Source organism: Callithrix jacchus, chromosome 7, assembly GCF_049354715.1.
Source record: "Callithrix jacchus isolate 240 chromosome 7, calJac240_pri, whole genome shotgun sequence".
Lineage (NCBI taxonomy): Eukaryota > Metazoa > Chordata > Mammalia > Primates > Cebidae > Callithrix > Callithrix jacchus.
This window is the reverse complement of record NC_133508.1, coordinates 158,482,454-158,506,056: the sequence shown is the minus strand read 5'-3', so window position 1 is coordinate 158,506,056 and position 23,603 is coordinate 158,482,454. Positions and strand designations below refer to the sequence as shown.

Here is a 23,603-nt window from a genome sequence, read left to right as displayed (position 1 = left end):
CTGCAACCTCTGTCTCCTGGGTTCAAGGGATTCTCCTGCCTCAGTTTTCCAAGTAGCTGGAACTACAGGCATGCGTCACCACACCTGGCTAATTTTTGTATTTTTAGAAGAAACAAGGTTTCACCATGTTGGCCAGGCTGGTCTCCTGATCTCAACTGATCCGTCCACCTCGGCCTCCCAAAGTGCTGGGATTACAGGCAGGAGCCACTGTGCCTGGCCCAGGAGTAGCTATACTTATATTTGTGGGTAACCCCCCATGTAGGTACCGAGGAAGGAGAGCTAAGCAGAATCCTGGCACAATTAAGGCCTGGAGAATATCTCAGTTTATAGTGTTACTACTCAATTATTTCCATATATATATAACTATATCTTAGTTTATAATCGGAGGATGCCTAGAGTAGATACAGTACAGAGCATGAATTAGGGAATAAGCAGCTTACAGTTGGAGGAATGTCTGGAGCAGACACAGTGCAGAGCATGATTTAAGGGAAAACAGTTATACCAGGACAAGAATCCATGTCCCAGGCAGCAGTCAGTATCGTAAAGATACCCGCTGTATGGCAGGCTCGGGGCAAGTGCCACTCCTCTGATAAAGGAGTTGTAGGACCTTGCTCCAGTTCTTGTGGAAGGCTGCCCTCAGACCGGCAATTACATGTTGGTGACTGTGAACTTTATCAGCTCTTGTTACTGTGCTGCTCGAAAAGCATTCCCCTATAGAACCCACTGGAAGCTGCCAGCAGGTGGCGTACACCCTGACAGCTCTGTCACTGCTATATGACCTAAAGCATCCTCCTATAAATCTTCTTAGTAGCTTGCCCTAGATAAAGATGTTGCACTCTGCACCCTCTTCACTGAGCATGGCCCACCTCCCAGACTAGGTGACCTAATGGGGTGGACCCCTTGTTTTATTGCTCATGACCCTATCACTACCCTTAAAGAAGACTTCACTCACTGCCCTGCCCCCTAACCTATACACAATAACTACGGATGCTTCTGGACATTCGGGTCCTCACCTGACTCCGCTTATAGGTGTCGTGGCCCCCGAGTCTAGCTGCGTTTTTCTTGTACTTCTGTGTCCTGTCTTTTTATTTCTCGGACCCTGTGCCTCAGCGCAGCATAAGGGACACCCCACGACCCTGTGGACCTTCAGCCTTACAGTATTAGACAAAACAAACTTTAAAGCAACAGCAGTTAAAAAAGACAAAGAGTGATATGACATAATGATAAAAGGCCTTGTCCAGCAGAAAAATATCACAATCCTGAACATATATGCACCTAACACTGGAGTTCCAAAATGTATAAAACTATTTCTGATAGACCTAAGAAATGAGATAGACAGCAACACAATAGTGGTGGAGGACTTCAATACTCCACTGACAGCACTAGACAGGTCAACAAGACAGAAAGTCAACAAAGAAACAATGGATTTAAACTATACCCTGGAACAAATGGACTTAACAGGTACACACAGAACATTCCATCCAACAACCACAGAATATACATTCTATTCAACAGTGCATGGAACTTTCTCCAAGACGGACCACATGGTAGGCCACAAAACAAGCCTCAATGAATTTAAGGAAATTGAAATTATATGAAGCATTCTCTCAGACCACAGCGGAGTAAGACTGGAAATCAACTCCAAAAGGAGCCTTCAAAACCATGCAAATACGTGGAAATTAAACAACCTGCTCCTCAATGATCATGAAATCAAGATGGAAATCAAAAAACTATTTGAACTGAATGAAAATAGTGACACAAACTATCATAATGTTTGGAATACAGCAAAGGCGGTGCTAAAAGCAAGAAAAACACAAACAATCCCATCAAGAAGTGGGCTAAGGACATGAATAGACAAATCTCACAAGAAGATATACAAATGGCCAACAAACATAGAAAAAAAATGCTCAACATCACTCATGATCAGGGAAAGGCAAATCAAAACCACAATGTGATACCACCTTACTCCTGCGAGAATGGCCATAATCAAAAAGTCAAAACAGATGAGGATGTGGATGCAATGAACAAAGAGCACTTCATTTTTCTTAGGTGTTTATTATTACTGTTACACTTTAAGTTCTGGGATACATGTGCAGAATGTGCAGGTTGGTTAACATAGGTATCCATGGGCTATGGTGGTCTGCTGCACCCATCACCACATCGTCTACATTAAGTATTTCTCCTAATGCTATCCCTCCCCTAACCCCTCATCCCCCTGCTGTCCTTCCCCTAGACCCCCACCCCGACAGGCCCCAGTGTGTGATGTTCAAACAGGGAACACTTCTACACTGCTGGTGGCAATGTAAACTAGTACAACCTCGATGAAAAACAGTATGGAGATTCCTTAAAGAACTAAAGTAGAACTACCATTTGTCCCAGGAATCCCACTACCGGGTACCTACCCAGAGGAAAAGTAGTCATTACAGAAAAAGATACTTGCACACGAATGTTTATAGAGCACAATTCACAACTGCAAAAATGTGGAACCAACCCAAATGTCCATCAATGAATGAATGGATAAAGAAAATGGGATATATATATATATAATGGAATACTACTCAGCCATAAAAAGGAATAAATTATCAGCATTCACAGTGATCTGGATGAGACTGAACACTATTATTCTAAGTACAGTAGCTCAGGAAAGGAAAACAAAACACTATATGTTCTCACTCATAAGTGGGAGCTAAGCTATGAGGAGGCAAAGGCCTAAGAATGACATAATGGACTTGGAGGACTCGGGGGAAAGGGAGGGAAGGGGTGAGGGATAAAAGACTACACATTGGGTACAGTGCACACTGCTTGCGTGATGGGTGCACCAAAATCTCACACATCACCACTAAAGAACTTACTCATGTAATCAAACACCACCTATTCCCCAAATAAACCATGGAAATAAAAATAAATAAAAGGAAAACCCAAGCTGTAAACTGCTTAAGGCAAATCTGCCTCCCATTCTATTCAAAGTTATCTCTCTGCTCACTGAGATAAATGCATATCTAATTGCCTCCTTTGGAAAGGTTAGTTAGAAACTCAAAAGAAAGCAACCATTTGTCTCTCAACTACCTGTGACCTAGAAGCCTCCTCCCCACTTTGAGTCTTCCAGCCTTCGCTTCAAGTCATCCTGCCTTTCCAGGCTAAACCAATGTATTTCTTATACTGATTGATGTCTCATGTCTCCCCAAAATGTGCAAAATCAAGCTGTGCCCCAACCACCTTGGGCACATGTCATAATGACTTCCTAAGGCTGTGTCAGGGGCAAGTGTCCTCAACTTTGGCAAAACAAACGTTGTAATTTTTTTTTTTTTTTTGAGACGGAGTTTCGCTGTTGTTACCCAGGCTGGAGTGCAATGGCGCGATCTCGGCTCACCGCAACCTCTGCCCTCTGGGTTCAGGCAATTCTCCCGCCTCAGCCTCCTGAGTAGCTGGGATCACAGGCACGCGCCACCATGCCCAGCTAATTTTTTGTATTTTTAGTAGAGAGTTTCACCATGTTGACCAGGATGGTCCCGATCTCTTGACCTTGTGATCCACCCGCCTTGGCATCCCGAAGTGCTGGGATTACAGGCTTGAGCCGCCGCGCCCGGCCCAAACGTTCTAATTTAACTGAGACCTGTCTCAAATTTCTGGAGTTCACAGTGGTAAGACTAGATTTACGTTTGTGCTGAGCAGATACTGAGCTTGACTGGCAAGAATCTGGAGTGGGAGTAACTCTGAGAGGCAGCTACCTGTGTGGTCTCAGGGAGAAGTTCTGAGACTTACCAAGAAAAAGTGACCCGAAAGAACTGGCTGACTTCAGGCCCTCAACCAGTGCCTAGACCCTCGTTTCGCAGCTCCAGATCACAGTCTTCATGCTAGGAGTCTCCCCGCCACTCACCCAGGGACCTTAAAGAAAGGTTTCCTCTGCCTGGTGTGGTGGCTCACACCTGTAATCCCAGCACTTTGGGAGGCTGAGGCTGGCGGATCACCTGAGGTCAGGAGTTCGAGACCAGCCTGGCCAACATAGTGAAACCCTGTCTCTACTAAAAATACAAAAATTAGGTGGCCATGATGGTGTGTGCCTGTAATCCCAGCTACCCAGGAGGCTGAGGCAGGAGAATAGCTGGAACCCAGGAGGCAGAGGCTGCAGTGAGCTGAGATCACACCACTGCACTCCAGCCTGGGCGACAGAGCGAGACTCCATCTGAAAAAAAAAGAAGGGCTTCTTCTCCTCAAGCCTTTGGGTGGGCTTTCTAACGCCCCATGTGCATGAAGAGGTGGCCTGTAGCCCTTTGCGGCAGCAGGGCTCACATGAGGTTGGGAGATGAAAAGGCAGCCTGTGCCTTTCATTCACTCCCCACTTCATCAAGCCAAGTTTCTAAATAACAGGGATGGTAACTGCCCAGTGCTGCCCAAAGTCACTTCTAAAGTTGCTTGGCAAAAAGCCACATGACTATTACTTAGCTCTCCACAGAACGGCATGTACCAAGTGGGATCACTGCTGTTGGTGTGTGGGTGGATTAGCTACTATTGAACATGATAGGGCGGGCCCCTTTCCAGTTTGCACCAGCCCCCCATCCCCGTGCCCAGTCCGTGTATCATAGAGCCTCCTTTCTCTGCGCATTTGAACTTGATCAGATGAGATGGCAAAAGCCAGAGCAGGGAGCAGGGCAAAAGAAAAAACTATGCTCACAGTGGCTTTTGAAAACCTACAGATGAGACTCCTGAGCGGGCTGAGGAACTAAATCTTTTTTTTGGCAGTAGGCACAGGGTGCAGATTCATCTCTCTGTGAATTACTCTAGCTCCTGCCATGTGGGCTCTATTTTAGCCCAGTAATGCAAAAAGAAAGAAAAACTAAGTTCTGACAAGCACTTACATTTCTCAAAATTTTGTTGAAGACCCCGCAGGTCTTATAAGCAGCCTGAACAGGTAGTCAGGGCTCCTGGATTCCAGTCTGAGCTTGGCTACTGATTTACTGTGTGACTTCAGGCAAATGACTATTCCAACTTTAGTCATCCTGTCTTTAAAATGAAGGGTTTGCTCTTTAGAGGAAGCTGAGTGAATGGCATATGGGAACGCTCTGTACTATTTTTATAACTTTACTGTAAGTCTAAAACTATTTTTAAATAAGTGGTTTTCTTATAAAGTGAAGGGATTATGTATGTTATCTTCAAGATCCTCTCTGCCTCTGAACAGTGATTTTATGTTCTTACTTACCTCCCTTCAGGTGAAAGTAAGTCTCTTTCCAGCTATCCAAACGTACATCAAAGTAGAATTTTTCCTCACTCCTGCCCGAGGCAAGATGTTAATTAGCCCCAACACAAACCAGTTGTCTGCTTTTAACATATCCTATACCCAGGGCAAAATTTAAATCATCTAAAACACATTTTAAAACACCCCATCCATACCCACTTTGTTCTTTCAAACAAGGAAATTTATCCAGCAGGGAAAAGCTGTTGCTGGCAGTCCACGCTTACAGAATCTCAGCCTTGCCCTAGCAACTGAGCTAATTATAACTCCGGCTACCTGGTAACAGCACTAGATTTCCCAGACATTGGCTGGCAGTCCCAAAGCCATCTCAGCTCTGCCTGCCACCTCACATCCTGAGAAGCCATCAGAAAAGCTGAGAAACTATGAGTCTCTTTTAAGGAACTACCTAAGATGAGGTGAGAACATTCAGACAGGCTGTCCAGAATCACAGGACTTCAGAACTGGGAGGGATGTTTGCGTCACTCCTGGTCCAGCCCACTCATTTAAACACAAAGAACCGGAAGCCAAGAAAAAGTGACGTCCCTTAGCCTGGCCTTCCTCTTGGTTCCTTTCCCTCAGTTCTCCCATACTGATCAATCATCAAGTCCTACAAATATTTCACCTCTGAAATATTTTAAAGATGAGTTGCCTCCCCTCTATCCCTACAGCCCTTATTCAGGCCTTCTTCGTCTTGGCCAGTCCGTTTTCACTCACTTCCTGCCTTCCCTCTCTTGAATCCACCTTTCTCATGCGTCAGAGGGATCTAGCAGGTTCCCTGCAGCTTAAAGGCCTTCAGTGGTGCCTTATTACCCTCAGGATAAAGTCCACACTCTTTAAAATGGCACAAAAGACTGTGTCCCTCCTATCAGCTTCATTCCTCGCCTAGTACCTAAATCCAGCAACACTAAACTACTTCTAATTCTATGCACACACCCTATGGTTTCTTGCCTCAAGGCTTTTGCTTGTGGCAAAAATTCTCTCCTCCAACCTCATCATCCATGGACTCACTAATGCTTATTCCCCTTTGAAGACAAAGTTCAGGGGTCATCCTGAAGAATCCTTTGCAGATTTTCTTTCCACCCACTCTATTCATTTGGGATCAAAGTTCCCCACTGGGGTTTCCTTACACTTTGTGCACAGTTGATACTGCCTTTTACTATCCTGTGGCAGCCGTGGTTGACTCACCGTTGAAGTCCCAGCTTCTAGTCCTTGGAACATAGCAGGTACCTAATTAATGTGTAAGAATGAATGAATGGATAAGTACAAAACTTTCCAAGATTTCTCCCCTGCAGCCTCATCTCACCGCCGCCACAAGCCCTCCATACCACGCGATCTAGCCATACTGAATGATTCGGAGTGTGCCAAGCACCCATGGTTTGTACGTCTCTGTGCCTTTGTATATTGTTTCTTCTGTTTGAAACGTCTTTTCCTGTTTCTTGTTGTGTTACTACCTTTTAGGATTCAATGCAAACTTCACATACTCGGCAAGGCCTTTCCTGGTGGATTTTATTATACTATCGAGCAATCTGTCCCTACCTCGATGGTAGCCCTTCTTATACCATTTATATCTATCTGTCGCTGTCTTCTCCACCAGCATCTAGCACAGTGGCTGGCATAAAGTAGATAATCAATAGACATTTGGTTGAATACAGCAATGCGTGTGTGCAAACATGAGCAAAAGAATGACTAAAATGATACTGCAAACAAGGGAAACATTTGAGATAGAAATTTAGAATGCCTATTTTTCTCAGGTGTCATATGCTGCTTCTATCAGTGCGTAAACCTGAACGTACGAAAGTTATGGGAAGAAGTTGCCTTGTAAAAGTTCATGCAGAAGTATACATTAAGTAGACATTGTTAGAGGGATAACTGAAAGTGGATTGAATTAATTTAGGGCCCAGAATTTAGTTCGAGATTTGTTTTCCAGTGACTGGGAAAAAATTCCTAAGTATTCAAAGGGAAAAAGCATATCTCAGCAGGCAAGTGTTAAGAATTCTCATTAAAAGCTCTGAAAAATGAGATAAGTTGTGTTAAGCAACAGCAGAAGTTGGTTTTGGTTAAAAGTTCCACTATTTTTTAAAGTAACTGGTGTTTTGGGGAAAGTTGCTTTAAACATTTTGTGTATGTGTGAGATGAGGTCTCTGTCACCCAGGCTAGAATGGAGGCGTACAATCATGGCTCACTGCAGCCTCAACCTCCTGAACTTAGGCAATCCTCCCACCTCAGCCTTCCAAGTAGCTGGGACCACAGGCACACAACACTATGTCAGCTAATTAAAAAAAATTTTTTTAGAGAGATGAAGTCTTGTTATGTTGCCCAGGCTGGTCTCAAACTCCTGGCTCAAGTGATCCTCCCACCTTGGCCTCCTGAAGCGCTGAAATTACAGACATGAGCCAACATGCCAGGCTGAAACTTTTCTGTGTGTGTGGTAAAATATGCATCATCAAATCTGCCATTTTACCTATTTTTAAGTGTACAGTTCTGCAGCATTAAGTACATTCACACAGTTGTTCAAACATCATCACTATCCATCTCCAGAACTTTTTCCCAAATGAAACTCTGTAGCCACTAACTCCCCATTCCCTCCTTCCCCCAACACCTGGCAACCACCATTCCGCTTTCTGTCTTTAGTATTTGACTACTTTAGGTACTTCATTTAAGTGAAATAATAAGTATTTGTCCTTTGGGGATTGACTTTACTTAGCATGACACTCATGTTACAGCACATGTCAGAGTTTCATACGTTTTTGAGGCGAAATAATTTTGTTTATTCATTCATTTGTCAATGAACACTTGGGTTGCTTCCACCTGTTGGCTACTGTAAATAATGCTCCTATGAACACAGAAATACAAATATCTGTTTGAGTATCTGTTTTCATTTCTTTTGGGTTATACCCAGAGTGGAATTGCTGGATTATATGGTAAGTCTATGTTTAATTTTTTGAGAAACTCCGTACTGTTTTTCACAACACCTGCACCATTTTATATTCTTTCTAGTAATACACAAGCATTTCAATTTCTCCACATCCTTACTAATACTTGTTATTTTCTGGGTTGTTTTATTTTTAGTATAGTAGCCATCCTGATGAGCGTGAAGTTTAAAAAACAATGAACCAAAATCATAAATACTGGTTATAAATATTTAATAGATAGATTCCCCCTATTTTCTTCCAATTTTCATTCCCCAAAAGAAGAAATAGGTAAGTATGACCTCATGAACCTCAGAAGGCTGAGAATGGAGAATTGGCACCCAGAGTATGCATAGACACAGACACACACACACACACTGACCATGTTCATACAAGGCTTCCAGAGAAGCGTTTAAAGATAGTTTGGCTGGCCAGGTGGGGTGGCTCACATCTGTAATCCCAGCATTTTGGAAGGCCGAGGCAGGCAGATCACAAGGTCAGGAGTTTGAGACCAGCCTGGCCAACATGGTGAAACCCTGTCTCTACTAAAAATACAAAAATTAGCCACATGTGGTTGTAGGTGCCTGTAACCCCAGCTACTCAAGAGGCTGAGTCAGGAGAATCACTTGAACTCAGGAGGTGGAGGTTGCAATGAGCCGAGATTGTGCCACTGCACTCCGGCCTGGGTGACAGAGCAAGACTCCCTCTCAAAAAAAAAAAAAAAAAAAAGAATACAATCATTAATTCTGGCAAAGCAGCCACACAGCCACTTTAGACAATAACCTGAGCAGGTGCACGCTCTCTAGTATGTATCTCCAGGTATGCAGGATAGAAATCACAATCCTTTCTATTTATCTAACATCTAATAGATTAAAACATGTTTACACATGGGGAGAAGAGCAGGGCAGGAATTGATGACTCTAGTTTAGGAAACCAAGATTCACAGGAGTGGGCCAGGCGTGGTGGTTCAAGCCTGTAATCCCAGCACTTTGGGAGGCTGAGGCAGGAGAATTGCCTGAACACAGGAGGCGGAGGTTGCGGTGAGCCGAGATCGCGCCATTGCACTCCAGCCTGGGTAACAAGAGCGAAACTCCGTCTCAAAAAAAAAAAGATTCACAGAAGTTAAGTAACTTGGCCAAGATCATGTAGCTAGAAAGAGCAGATTAACAATTTAGGTTGCTGGACGGGCGCGGTGGCTCACGCCTGTAATCCCAGCACTTTGGGAGGCCAAAGAAGGCGGATCACAAGGTCAAGAGATTAAGACCAACCTAGCCAACATGGTGAAACCCCGTCTCTACTAAAAATACAAAAAATTAGTTGGGTGTGGTGGCACACGCCTGTAGTCCCAGCTATTCGGGAGGCTGAGGCAGGAGAATTGCTTGAACCCGGGAGGCAGAGGTTGCAGGTGGGCCGAGATTGTGCCACTGCGCTCCAGCCTGGCACCTGGCTATGGAGCTAGACTCTGTCTCAAAAAAAAAAAAGAAAAAATAATTTAGGTTTCCCTAGAGTTCAAACCTTTGTCTCAACATTTTGATAACTCATCAAGATAACTCATCCTTCTCTAATCGCCTTCCTTCGGTTCAAGTCAATCTTCCTGATGGAGTTCCTGACTTTCCCTGTAAATCTGCAGGTAAACTGTAACTCATGTTGCCCACAGCCTAAAGAAATCAGGCTGGAACTAAAGAAAATCAGTCAACGAGCCAAAAAGAAATTTAACCAACCCAGCCTTTTTCATCTATTTTCTTTGGATGAACGTTTGTATCTGAGAAAGGTAAATTGATGCAATAGAGACACTTGGATTATATTGTGTTATTTATACGCAAGCAAAGAAACATTGAGAATTGAGACAAATAGGACAGATGGTCCCAAGTCTACTATGAAGGAAAAAGAAATGATTGGGAATAAAAATAAATAGTCCAGTGTGAATGTTTCCAGGAATTAGACTTATCTGGATAATTTCCCCATCTCTCAATTTGTCACAATAATGGCAAATACTTACTGAGGGCTTACTATGAGTTCAGCTAACAGACTCATTTAATCTTCCTCCAGATCCTGTAAGGTAGGTGTTACTACTGTACTTGCTTTAGCTCAGAGAAATTATGGTATTTTTCCCAACACAAATGGTAAGTAGAAAAACCAAGATTTCACCCCAGGTCTCGCCAGTTTGTAGCTCTTAACCAACAGAATAGTAAAAACAATGGCAATGTGGTAGGCAGGTAGAATCAGTAGGGTGTTTACTACAGCTCTAGAAGCATGCTGTTTACAGACCTCAAAAGTTGCTCAGGAAAAGTATCATCCAATCTCAAAGATGAGAAACCAAAGAAGTTTCAATGTCCAAGAGGTCAGGCAGTTGAAGGGTCGCAAAGCAGCAGAACACAACTGTCTCAGCTCATATCTAAGGGCCACATCCACTTTAACCTCCAGTATCAATGATACCATATTGAAACATCGACCCTGTCTGGTCAAGGATGACAACATTCTATTTCTCCCGACCCTTTTGCTATCAGGTCTGGTCTGACTTGTCAGTTTTTAATTTTCATTCTTAGAACGGAAACTTAATTCACACAAGTTGAACAAGTAGTCGTCAGGGGGCTAAACCCGGTGGATGGTGGTTTTGTGTGCCGTTTGGAGACCGGGTGTTTACCACACAGCAGTGGATTTCATGAATTCCATGGTCAGACATGATTCCAGTGGCGACACACTTGGCTAATATGAGAAGATGCAGGATTAGGCAATCGACAATGAGGAAGTCAGCCAAGTTGCCACCCAAAAATGTCTTACCACAGCAGCTGCGGTCCAGAAATGCGAACAAGCCAGTCTCCCTAGGAGTGGGCCATACTCAGCTGTGGACCACTCAAACACATTTTCTCACTGTATTTTGCTCCAAAGTCAGTTACTGCAGTGATTTCTCCTTCGCTTGCTTTTTATGTTTGACATTGTGTTCCCTAAAAACCGAACTTACAATTAATGTTTGCTACCAAGAGGGGGTAGCGGTGCCTAATCACACAGGCATATGTCCCACTTTATCTGTACTGAGAGTAAGCAGCCTCTTCCTTTTTAAAAAAATTACTCTGATAATTGACAAAAATTGAAGCTTAAAGGATAGCTTCACTTAAGCACTCAACAGAAAAGTAGCCAGTCTCAAGAAATCAAATTTTACGTATAAACTAATACTATTTTATTAATCCATGCCCAGGATGATTCTTAAGATTCTCTGAACAGCTTAAAAGAGAGCTCTTTTTTATTTACTTGCTGTGAAGTTGATACGCTTAGATTTCTAACATAACTCTCTAGCTTTGACAACTCCTCTTATAATTTCAAATCCTTGTAGCTTCCATTTACAAGTAAGGATTATATCCAGTTTAGTCTCCTCAATCAACTACCTAGAAAAAGACTTCCCGATTGGAAAGAGAAAGATAGCACCCATTTTCCAGTCTTCTTCTCCCAAAGTTGCCCATATTTCCCTTTCCTGAAGCCAAATACTTTTATCGTTTTTCGCTGAGTAATTTTTCACTCTTAAGTACAAATAGCTCAGCAAAAATTCCCAGTAGCATAAATATGCAAATCAATAATATAATTACTACTCACAATAGACTTTACATATGTTTCACAAGTACTGGTTTTCTTAAAAAGAACCACGCATACGTAGCACTCAAGTTTTCGCAGATTCTAATTCAGTTGGGTTTGATTTAATGCTTTTGCTATATTTTTGTAAAGAAGTGTCCCTCTGACACTAAAGAAAAAAAAATCAGAATCAAGAAAATTCTGTTTCTTAGCAGCAGAAAAGTCAAACTTCTGTGACTGAGTTTGGTAACAGAACAGTTCTCTAAATTCTCCTTTGAAACACCTCGTTCACCACGTGATGCTGCGCACATCACCCATGATGCCTCTTCATCAACACTGCTGCTAATTAATCTTCCCATCTTGTGGGAGCACAATATGAATGACAAGAATGAACATAAGACACGTCTGTGGGAATTATGAGGGTGAGGTTATAAAGAGTCAAACCTCATCCCCATTTTTAAGTTTTATAATAACTATAACTACTAGCAGAAATATAACTATTACCCTGTCATATATATATTATATATATTTTATATAATATATAATATAAAATATAAATATATTATATATATTATATAAAATATATAATATATATAAAATATATAATATATATAAAATATAATATATAATATATATTATATATTTATATAATACATATATATGATGCTATTAAGTTTACAAAGTGTTTTGATATGTTTTCTTATTTCATCTTCATGGCTGCTATTTATTCACAGAAAAAGTAATTCTCAGTATCTGTAGCATTATTCTCAATGCCAGTCCTATAAAGGCTGGAACAGGCTCAGAGAGACAAAGTAACTTGCCTAAGTCTCCTGGTTGAGTCTCAAGACAATAGGTCCTAATGCAGTGTTTTCCTAACCCCTTGTTCTTACATCAAAACAGAATTGTGGCCAGGTATGGTGGTTCACGCCTGTAATCCCAGCACTTTGGGAGGCCAAGGTAGGAAGATCACTTGAGCCCAGAAGTTTGAGACTAGCCTGGGCAACATAGTGAGACTTCAATCTCTGAAAAAAATTGTATATATATAATTAGCCAGGTGTGGCTGCACCACACCTGTGGTCCCAGCTGATTGGGAGGCTGGGGTGGAAGGATCACTTGAGCCCAGGAGGTCAAGGCTGCAGTGAGTTGTGACAGTGCCACTGCACTCTAGCCTGGGCAACAGAATAAGACCCTATCTCAAAAATAAAGTAAAATAAACCAGAACTGCCCTCATCACAACATAATGTGATACACTAATTTCAACTCTGAATGACTGATAATGGCTTTATGTGTTCTGTTTCCCAAGTAACAAGAACATGTTAACACAAGCTTTTAGCGCTTTTCAAATAACGATCATCAAATGAGAAGAGTAATATGACAGGCAGATTGAACAGACATTTGGTAAGAAGTCGTTTGAGATCCCTCAAATCACATGATGCACGAGCTGCCTGACTACTCTGCTAACACATAAGACTAAATAGAGACAGGGCCATATCTACTTCCTGTAGGAGATCCATGGCAATACTGGGGTCTAGCAAAAGGGCTGTCCTGTCTGTGTGTGACAGTATGCTGTGTTCCACTCCCCCCCGACACACCTTGTGCAGCTCCTATAATCTCATTTATCACACTTCTCCAGTTGAGAAATGGTGCCTTCTCAGACCCCATTCAAAGTGTTTCCTAAAGATCTTTAGCTAGGGAGAAGCAGAGAGTGAGACCAAATGATTCAGGCAGCCATGAGATTCAAGCTTTAAGAAAAACCCTGGCAGAGCTCTGTGGCTCATGCCTGTAAAATCCCAGCACTTTGGGAGGCTGATGCAGGTGGATTGCCTGAGGTCAGGAGTTTCAGACCAGCCTGGCCAACATGGTAAAACCCCATCTCTACTAAAAATACAACAATTAGCCAGGTGTGGTAGCAGGCGCCTGTAATCCCAGCTACTCAGGAGAATTGCTTGAACCCCAGAGGAGGAGGTTGCAGTGAGCGGAGATCACACCACTGCCCTCCAGCCTGGGTGGCAGAGCGAGGCTCTGTCTCAGAAAAAAAAAAAAAATCCTTTTCCTCAAATTATCTAAGAAATTGTCCCTTCCTTCTTTGCCAGTTAATGGGGAAAGTTGCTCCCTCTGCACGGTGAACAAATCCGTTCACTCTTCCTACCCTAAGGCAAATCCTCCCTGTCATGCTCCCTCTCTCACCATCTCTCTGTTACCGGCCCTCACCTGGCAACTTCCTTCTTGACTCCCAGCAGCTCCAATGAGTCATACTCATTATGTAGCCACATGAAAGGTGAATCTGGAGGAACTTCTGAAAATTTTGGATTTAAAACATGGAAATGCAGGAGAGACAGGAAGTAGGGTTCAATCCCCCAGATTTAGCTGTACATAGTAATTGAATTTACCAAACAATCATTTGGGTCTCATAGACACCAGCTATTCCCCGATCCAAGATATTATCTAGCAGCCCGCAATGCTGCCCAGTCATGCTCTTGACAGTACAGGGCACACAGGGAAAATGATGATATTTGTATACTCCTCTGGGGCAAACAGTTGGAGATTTAGAATTTCCGATAAGGTCAGAGGCAACTAGTCCCTGGTCACTTGAGCCACTTCAGGTCCTGCTTGTTCAGACACAGAGAGGGCTGAGGAAACCAATACTGTAGTGACCAGCTAGGAGGCTTAGTCCTCATAACCCACAGTCCGATGTCCTCTTACCCAGGTGCTATGTCATCTCACCCTCAGCTCAGCCAATCCAGCAGGTCTTCCTTCCCCACCCCAATCACTGACCCATCAATCAAGACAGCCCTTCTGTCCAAGGAAATGGCCATTTTCCCTCCCACTCCGCCTAGGCCAACTGCTATCGCATAGGTACCCTCTTCTTCATTCTAAGGCAAGCTATTCCGAAGACTAAAAATGCCTAAGATTCTGTCTTAAGCGCTTATCTACATAGTCATCTTCAAAAGCAAACATGAACTTCTCAAGGAACAGAGACACCCGTAGCCCCTTCCCTTTTCTCCATAGCATCATCCTCTGCCCCACCAAGCCGGAGCTAGGAGCGGCCTTTCTCTAGTAGAGATATGACCTGGTGATGATCTGTTTCAGAGTCACCTCAGGTCTCGTCTTAAAAATGGATATTTTTGGCCGGGCGCGGTGGCTCAAGCCTGTAATCCCAGCACTTTGGGAGGCCGAGGCGGGTGGATCACGAGGTCAACAGATCGAGACCATCCTGGTCAACATGGTGAAACCCCGTCTCTACTAAAAATTACAAAAAATTAGCTGGGCACGGTGGCGCGTGCCTGTAATCCCAGCTACTCAGGAGGCTGAGGCAGGAGAATTGCCTGAACCCAGGGGGCAGAGGTTGCGGTGAGCCGAGATTGCGCCATTGCACTCCAGCCTGGGTAATAAGAGCGAAACTCCGTCTCAAAAAAAAAAAAAAAAAAAAAAAAGGATATTTTTGGCTGGGCACGGTGGCTCATGCCTTCATTCCAGCACTTTGGAGGCTGAGGTGGGTGGATTACCTGAGGTCAGGAGTTCCAGACCAGTCTAGCCAACATGGTGAAACCCTGTCTCTACTAAAAATATTTTTAAAAACGTTAGCCGGGCATGGTGGCGGATGCCTGTAGTCCCAGCTATTCGGGAGGCTGAGGCAGGAGGATCGCTTGAGCCCAGGAGGCGGAGGTTGCAGTGAGCTGAGATCACACCATTGCACTCCAGCCTGGGCTAGAGAGCAAGACTCCGTCTCCAAAAAAAAAGAGCATATTTTGCCAGGCTAGGTGGCTCATGCCTATAATACCAATGACCAGGGAGGCTGAAGTGTGAGGATCTAAAGGCCAGGAGTTTGAGACCAGCTTGGACAACATAGTGCCACCCCTTCTGCCCTTCTTTACAATTTATTTTTGAGACAGAGTCTTGCTCTGTCATCTAGGCTGGTGCGCAGTGGCACGATCTCGACTCACCGCAACCTCCGCCTCCTGGGTTCAAGAGATTCTCCTGCCTCAGCTTCCCAAGTAGCTTGGACTACAGGCACTCACCAACACACCTGCAAATTTTTTAATTTTTTCTAGTACAGATGGGGTTTCACGGTACTGGCCACAGTGGTCTCAAATTCCTGACCCAAAGCCATCTGTCATCTCTGGCCTCCCAAAGTGGTGGGATTACGGGGTTGAGCCACAGTGCCTTGCCAGTTTTTTTTTTTTTTAATTATCTGGGCCTGGTGTCCCAGCTACCTGGGAGGCTGACCCAGAAGGATCACTTGAGCCAAAGAGTTGGAGGCTGCAGTGCTGCCATGGTGACACTGCACTCCAGCCTGAGCAACAGGGCAAGACTCGTTTCTAAAATAAATCAGTAAATGTTCAAAATGCAAATATTCACCCCAGCCCCACACTTCCACATGACTAAATCAGAATCCCTAGGATGAGGCATGGAATCTACATTTTAAACCAGCTCCCAAGGTGATTGTTCTGCACAGTTCCACGTCAGAGTTTGAGAGAGCCTCTGATTTATTTCAGCCCTCTTTCTTTACCGAGAAGGAAAGCAGGAAGCAGGCACCAGAGAGGTGAAATGAGCTTGTCCAAGGTCACAGGTTGTTAGGATGACCAGAGCTGGACAAAACCCCACCTCTTTTGCTGACTAGCACAGTCCCAGCTAGGAAGATCCCGGAATAGCGACAGACTGGAAGGCTAAACCATCCCCATCCCTTGCCCCTGCCCCAGCCCCTGCCCCTGCCCCTGCCCCTGCCCCAGAGAGGCGGGCCCCCGCACTCACCCGCTTGTAGATGTCCTCCCGGCTGGCCTCATACTTCTGCTGCATGCGCTCCTCCAGGAAGTAGATGCGCAGCTTGAGGCTGAAGTTCTCCTTCTTCAGGTCATTGAGGTGCTGGGACAGAGTGCGATATCCATTAGACATGATGGGCAACCCATGGGGAGGAGCGTGCCTGATTGCCCCCTCAGCCCAGTAACACGGTGCAGCTGCACCGCAGCATGGAGCGAGCCTGCTGGGAGGCGTCCGAGGCTGCGGAACCAGAGGCCGGGGCTACGGCGACATGGCCCGGATGGCTGCAGCTCTCTCCAGGACTCGGGACTGGGCTCGCTGCTCTGGGTGCTGGAGCGCGGCGCACTTTCCTTTTTTACCTCGGGGAGATATTTGCGGAATCCCTGACAGAGGAACATGCTGCGTGAACTCAGACACAAGTGGTGTAACCCGACTCCACACAGGACTCTGCTGTCACCCTCCTGGAGCCTCCCAGGCCTAACTGTAGGCAGTTAACAGCTTCTCGGAAAAGAGAGACCGACCCCCAGGAGCTTCCAGGAAAGGGGAAGGGGAGTAATTCAAGGTGACAGCGGGGTTGTGAAGCAGGGAAGGAAATAAAGGGTGGGGAGGGGGTATTTAAACGACCTGCATGATTTGGACCATAAGACCAAAAACCAGTGTGGCCAGAAACGAGAAATAAGGTTGCAATAGAGAAGAGCACATGTATATAAAATGGCCCACAAAGAGGTGACTGCATGTCAAATATCCCCTTTTCCATCCCGTGCATATCTTAGAGAGCTTCTAACCAGAGACGCCTCCAGTGACCTCTCATCAGGTCCTTTGCAGTCTTCAGCCCCAAGCTTTTCTAACTCTGACACAGTTAAATGAATAGCCTTCATTCCCATGAGCCTTCCTAATACACACCATAGCCACCCGCAAAGAAAGAGCAAAGCTTTTAGCTCAGTGGAATCTTGGCAGACTCTGTTCACCAGTTACAAAGCTCAGAAAGAGGCAGGGTGAAGGGATCCTCCCGCCATGGAAGAAGGATAGGCAGAAGGAGTGTGGGAGGATGACAGAGACGGACCGTCATCTTGGAGCCCAAAGATTTCGGGCAGTCCCTGGTTCTTAACTCCGGCACCTGCCAAGTAGAGCCAGGCTCTCGTCACCAGATCTTGCTCCTAAAGTAATTTAAGATTCTTGAGTGACAGCTGCAACATGAGCAGGAAGTATTATTTATACCACATCACGTTGAAGGTGACAGGAGACCACGCCACGGCACAGATATCAACACGGGTTCTTGGTAGCATAATATTAAGTTGAAACGAAATACTAACATCCAAGGTAAAGGAAACTGAAAAACGTACACTTAATTCAAGCCCTCGGTTCCTCCCCAACCTACATTCCTTCTCAAATCTTCATAAGCATTCCAGTCAACAACTCCTGAGTACCCGCCCGGTAGGACATTGGGCATGAGAGAGGGAAAGATCAAGAAAGTCCCAACCCTCACAGAGCTACATGGCCATGCGGCTGGTCATGATAAGTTAAGATATGCGTTTTACATTATAATCCTCCAAACCTGTGTTTTTCAACTTCTACATGTTACATTGCAATCTAGTACGTATGCACACACTCTTACCCGAAGTAAATGTTTCAGAAAGCAATTGTTACCATCATTCTGTGTGATGTACTCTGACATTTCCTATTTCTTTTCCTGGAAGTGACCCACCAGATTGATTTCACGACCCACTAATAAGTTTCAGCCTGAGTCTGGAAAACGACTCCAGGGGAGCCCTCAGAAAGAGCAGTCAGTTCTTAGTGGGGTGAGCAGAGAACGCGTCATTAGAAGTTGCATTTACACTTTGCCATGAAAGGTAGAAAACGTTTGAATGGATAAAGTGGCCTCGGGGGGGCCTAATTAGAGCAAAGCATTCTCACAGGTAGATTTAGATTATAAACAGGCAAAACAGGCAACACATTTCTTATCATACACAGTTGATAACTTAAGCCAAAATATGTATCATTTGAAAAAACATCTAAACATTTAAAATTCATTTAACCATATTCACTAAATCTGAATTCTTAGAATAAGAGTTAGGCTTAGTTAGAGACAGTGAAGAAAAGTTAAAACTCAAAATACCCTTTTCCGTTCCCAGTTCTCTTACTAAAAAGCTATGTGGCCATAGGAGTGCACTTCTCTAGAGGCCTAACTGTCCTCACTTAAAAAATGAAATGGCTTCAAAAATTAGTGATTTTGAAGGGCCTTTCCTGGGCTAAGCTCTTCAAGGGATAGCCCAGTTATTGCCACCTCCATTTTGCTCAAGGGGAGCCAGGCTGCCAGACTCTAGATCAGTGCTGAACCATGCTTTGGCTGTCTACTTAGATTCCTTTCTTAGATAATTTCATACAAGTTTTACAGGAAATAAAACTGCATATGAATCCAGGGTATTCTTACGCATCCTATATTTCTGTTGGACATGTATGCCGATTTCCTCGGTGATACCTGGTCCTCCTATCTCTCTGCTCCTTTTCCGTGTTTTTTTGCCAGCTCCTGAAAGTGGGTACTTAAATTATGGTAAGTCTTTAGCCTTCTACTTATTTTCTCTTCGTTTCTTTTCCGTGGAGGTTTCATCCACTTTTAGGGCTATACTTTCACCCTTGAAACAACCCCCAAATCTCCAAGCAGTCTTCTCAGCCGAGATCCAGCTCGACATAGTCAACTCTTTGCTTAGATCCGTTAACTTGGGTGTCCCCAAATTCCGCCCAAGCAAAGCCCTTCCTGTTACCTGAGCCTGGAAGACTTCTTCCTCTTTTGAACTTAATATTAATATGTTAACATCTAAGGGCAGCTATTAACATTCAAGAAGTGTTCCTCTGCTGCCTTATGATGTGGCTTTTGTCATCTTGAAGGATTATTTACATCTTTTAGAGTTATGTGACTTTTTACGGGTTTGATCTTTCCAACTAGTCCGAAGCTACCCAAGGAAAACGCCAATGACTAATACGTCTTTCTAAACTCCTACGGCTTCCATAACAACCTGAGACCTCTCCGGCAACATTCATCGCACTGTGTGGCTCAGCCTGTTTGCAATGACCTCAACCCAGCAAGAGTGTTCTGAGAGCTGACAAGTCATGCTTTGTGTCCTTGTATTTCTGTTGCATAATATGGAGGAAGCACTCCCTAAATATTTGTGGAATTAATGAATAGGTAATGTTCCATAAACATTATACATTTTGCTTTGTTATATACGGGCTGGCTCACCTGTATTATCATCACAGATTTCCAATAATATAAGAAAAGTTTGTTTTAATAGTTCCAAAGAAACTACTTTGGAAGAACACTTCTTCCAGAATAGGTAAAAAAGTGATGCTTTGTTCACTTAAATTTCTAAGTTTATATGTGCACGCTGACATGTGTGGGCTCATGAACCTTCCCTGAGCTGCACTTTATATCTGAATTTCTGGTAGAAATCTCTGCTTGAATTCAGACATCCCACACTTGTGGTAACTAAACCTGAACTCCAGATCTTCCCCAGCAAACCTGCTCCTCCCTCACTAGACCGTTTTTCAATTTGTAACAACTCAATATTTGCAGTTTTTTGGGCCCAAACCTTTGAATCATTCTTGATTTATTCCATTTATATCATCTGTCTGCAAATCTTACCATACATATACTATATGACAGTATATATATTAATAACGTATATGGTGGTATATACATGTATTTGTAGCTGTGTTAGGTATATAATATATATTATACTATATTGCATATATACTGTATACTATTATATATGTTTTATGTGTATATATTACGCTACCACTACTGGCCCTGGCATCCTACCACCCTGCTCCACAGAGCTGCCGTCTTTTCCTTACAGATCTGAATAGCCCCTTAATCAGTGTTCCTGCGCCCGCTCTGGTTCCCTTACAGTCTATTCCCAGCACAGCAGCCACAGCGACCCTTGTAAAATATGTCGGATTACTCCTTTGCTGGAGAGCCCCCTGGCTTCCCATCTAACTTACAGTGAAAGGTGATGTCCCCTCATCAGACTGCAAGGCCTGAGGCCCTACATCCTCTTCTCGCCACTCCCATCACGTCCTCTACTTCTTCCTGCCGCCCTCCCGCTGCTCCCTGCTCCAGCCACGGTTTCTCTTTGTTGTTTCTCAACATCAGCGAGCAAGAGAAGGTTCCTTCTTCAGGGCCTTTGAACTGGTTGACCCTTCTGCCCGGCTGCTCTCTCTAGGGAGCTGCACGATTCCCTCCTCGCTTTCCTCATCTTTGGCTGAATGTCCCTTTCTCTGTGACGTGAACACCGTGTTTGAGACTGTAATCCTACCCGGTGCCTCCTCCCAGCTCTCCGAATCCGCCTTCATTGTTTTTATTCCGTAGCACTGTCACCCTCTAAAATACTACGTTTACTCATTGATCTCATTTCCTGTCTGTCTCTCTCCACCGCAGGTAAACTTCATGTTTCCTTGGTTTGCTCACCGCTGTAGCACCAATGCCCAGATACACAGCAGGTGCTCAATAAATATTCGTGGAATTAAATAATGGATGAGTAAGTAACCTGCTGATTTATTTCTCCTTGGATTAATAAGACATAATCTACATGCAAGATTATATAAATGTTTTAGGATAAAAAGCATACCTAATAGCATTCCTCCTTATAAAAAGATGGTAAGTAAAACAAATTACTCTAAGGGACTCGTTTTAACACACCATGCAGAATCCGGACTTTCTACAAGAGCTCTGGAAATCGTATATAACAAATTATAAAGGACAATATGAACTGTACAAACAGTAAAAACTGGGCTGGGTGCAGTGGCTCACACCTGTCATCCCAGCACTTTGGGAGGCCAAGGTAAGTGGATCATACGAGGTCAGGAGTTCAAGACCAGCCTGGTTGATGTGGTGAAACCGTATCTCTACTAAAAATACAAAAAGTAGCCAGGTATGGTAGCATGTGCCTGTAGTCCCAGCTACTCAGGAGGCTGAGGCATGAGGACTGCTTGAACCTGGAAGGTGGAGGTTGCCATGAGCAGAAATCATGCCACTACACTACAGCCTGTGTGACAGAGCAAGACTCCGTCTCAATAAATAAATAAATAAAAACTATAAAGATTAGGAAGGAGGGGATGCCAGGGAAGGTACCACAGAGAACTGGCAGGTTAGCTCATCTCAAAGGATGAGGCGGTGCGGAGAACACGAGGCGGTCCAGGCATGTGGAACATGAGCAAAGGGGCAGAGGGCCCACCAGGCCCAAGTAAAGGGCGGTACTGTCCTGCAATAGGGCACAGAAATGAGGGGAGATAAAAAGCAGTCTCAGGGAGACCTCGAAAGTCAGGGTGAGGAGCCCGGAGGTTGCCCCTTCAGGGTCCTGGCTGTCAATCTGGACACCAGTCAGGGGAAGGGAAGTGGATGTGGGGAGGAGGGCAGTGGGGGCAGGGAGGGCCAGGAACTCCCGGCCGGGAAGATTGTTTTCTTTGTGAATTGCTTAGGTTTCTTTTACTTATTTGTTTTCTGGTAGCTTTAACAAACGTCAGTGCTATATGTGAAAACTTGAAAAAGAAAAAAGAAAAGCTTTAACAAACAAAAACACACATACCTGAGCTGCACACGCAACCTACTAGCTCACGGCAAATGGGCCTGCGTGTTTTGATGACCTCCGCATTGCTTAGGAAATAAAACGCTGCAGATTCTTGAGCAAGGGGAAGTGCGTCCATCTTTGCTCTTCTTTTTCCTTATAATATACCTAGTATCTATACTGTGGTCTCAAAGTAAAAGCATACTAGTCCAGACTAGAAATAAGACGTAAATAAAGACTCAGTCAATGCCAACAGTCGGAGGAGGATTACCACCCAGCTGTTGCCTGTCATGCCCCATTAACACAACCAACTGTCAAGTCTGCCTTTAAAAAAACCCAGCTTGACATTTGCTTAATCACATCCAGACCCCCCAGCTAGTTCATATAATGGATGTGCTTGAAAACATATTAATTTTTTACCGATCTTTCTCCTAAAAATAGAGCTTCACTCACTAAAAATGATTAATCATCTTAATGGACACATTCTTTTCGAATATAATAAAACTTCCACAATTTTAACTCTACTAATTTGATATCTGTGGATAATTCTTATCTTAACCTTCCTTGAAAATAAAACTATTTTAAAAATAAGTTAATATGGCAATAGGGGAACAGAAGAGTAGTGTTTTGAGTAACCCTTCCCACTTTCCATCTATGTACACATAGACAATAAATATTATTACTATTATACATATTTATCTAGGTTGAGTACCATGAAACTGTGAAAGAGCAATAGCTTTGAAGCAAGAAGACCAACGTTCATATTTTGGCTCTCATTTTTCCTCATTGGGTCATTTTGGGGAAACTACTTAATAATAGTTAACTATAGGAAGGCAGTCAGAAGAGTGGGATCTGGGCAGGATACTAAGAGGGGTGCAACCATATCTGTAATGCTAGTGTTATATATATAAATATATATATATAAATACATATATATATATTTTTTATTGCACTTTAGGTTCTGGGGTACATGTGCAGAACACGCAGGATTGGTGCATAGGTGCATACACGGCAATGTGGTTTGCTGTCTCCATCCCCATCACCTATATCTGGCATTTCTCCCCATGTTATCCCTCCCCAACTCCCTACTCCCTGCAGTCCCTCCCCTAGTTCCCCCCAACAGACCCCAGTGTGTGATGCTCCTCTCTCTGTGTCCATGTGTTCTCATTGTTCAACACCTGCCTATGAGTGAGAACATGCGGTGTTTGATTTTCTGTTCTTGTGTCAGTTTGCTGAGAATGATGGTTTCCAGGTTCATCCGTGTCCCTACAAAGCACACGATCTCATCCTTTTTTATGGCTGCATAGTATTCCAGGGTGTGTATGTGCCACATTTTCCTTGTCCAGTCACTATTTTAAGGGGATTGAAAGTAGGAATTACAGGGAGGCAGCTACCGATTAGATATAAGGATAAATTCTCTAGTAGAGTTGGATGTAATAAAGGTATTACCACACTCTATCCATATGTTTACACGTCAAATTTTTAGTGAGCACATACATCATGACACAGAGTCAACTTCCTGTCACAAAAGGGGCTTGACTGAAACTAAAGAATCACCTGTCAGGGACACTGTTAAAAGTT

The 23,603-nt window shown here is 43.9% G+C and overlaps 1 protein-coding gene across 1 annotated transcript in view; it reads right to left on the bottom strand.

The window, feature by feature from the left end:
* LOC100395293 (myomegalin) overlaps positions 1 to 23,603 on the bottom strand; it is a 201,819-nt gene that overhangs the window by 140,802 nt on the left and 37,414 nt on the right. The window contains 1 exon segment of the mRNA XM_078332881.1: positions 16,456 to 16,566. Within this exon segment, the coding sequence (XP_078189007.1) occupies positions 16,456 to 16,566 (111 nt within the window).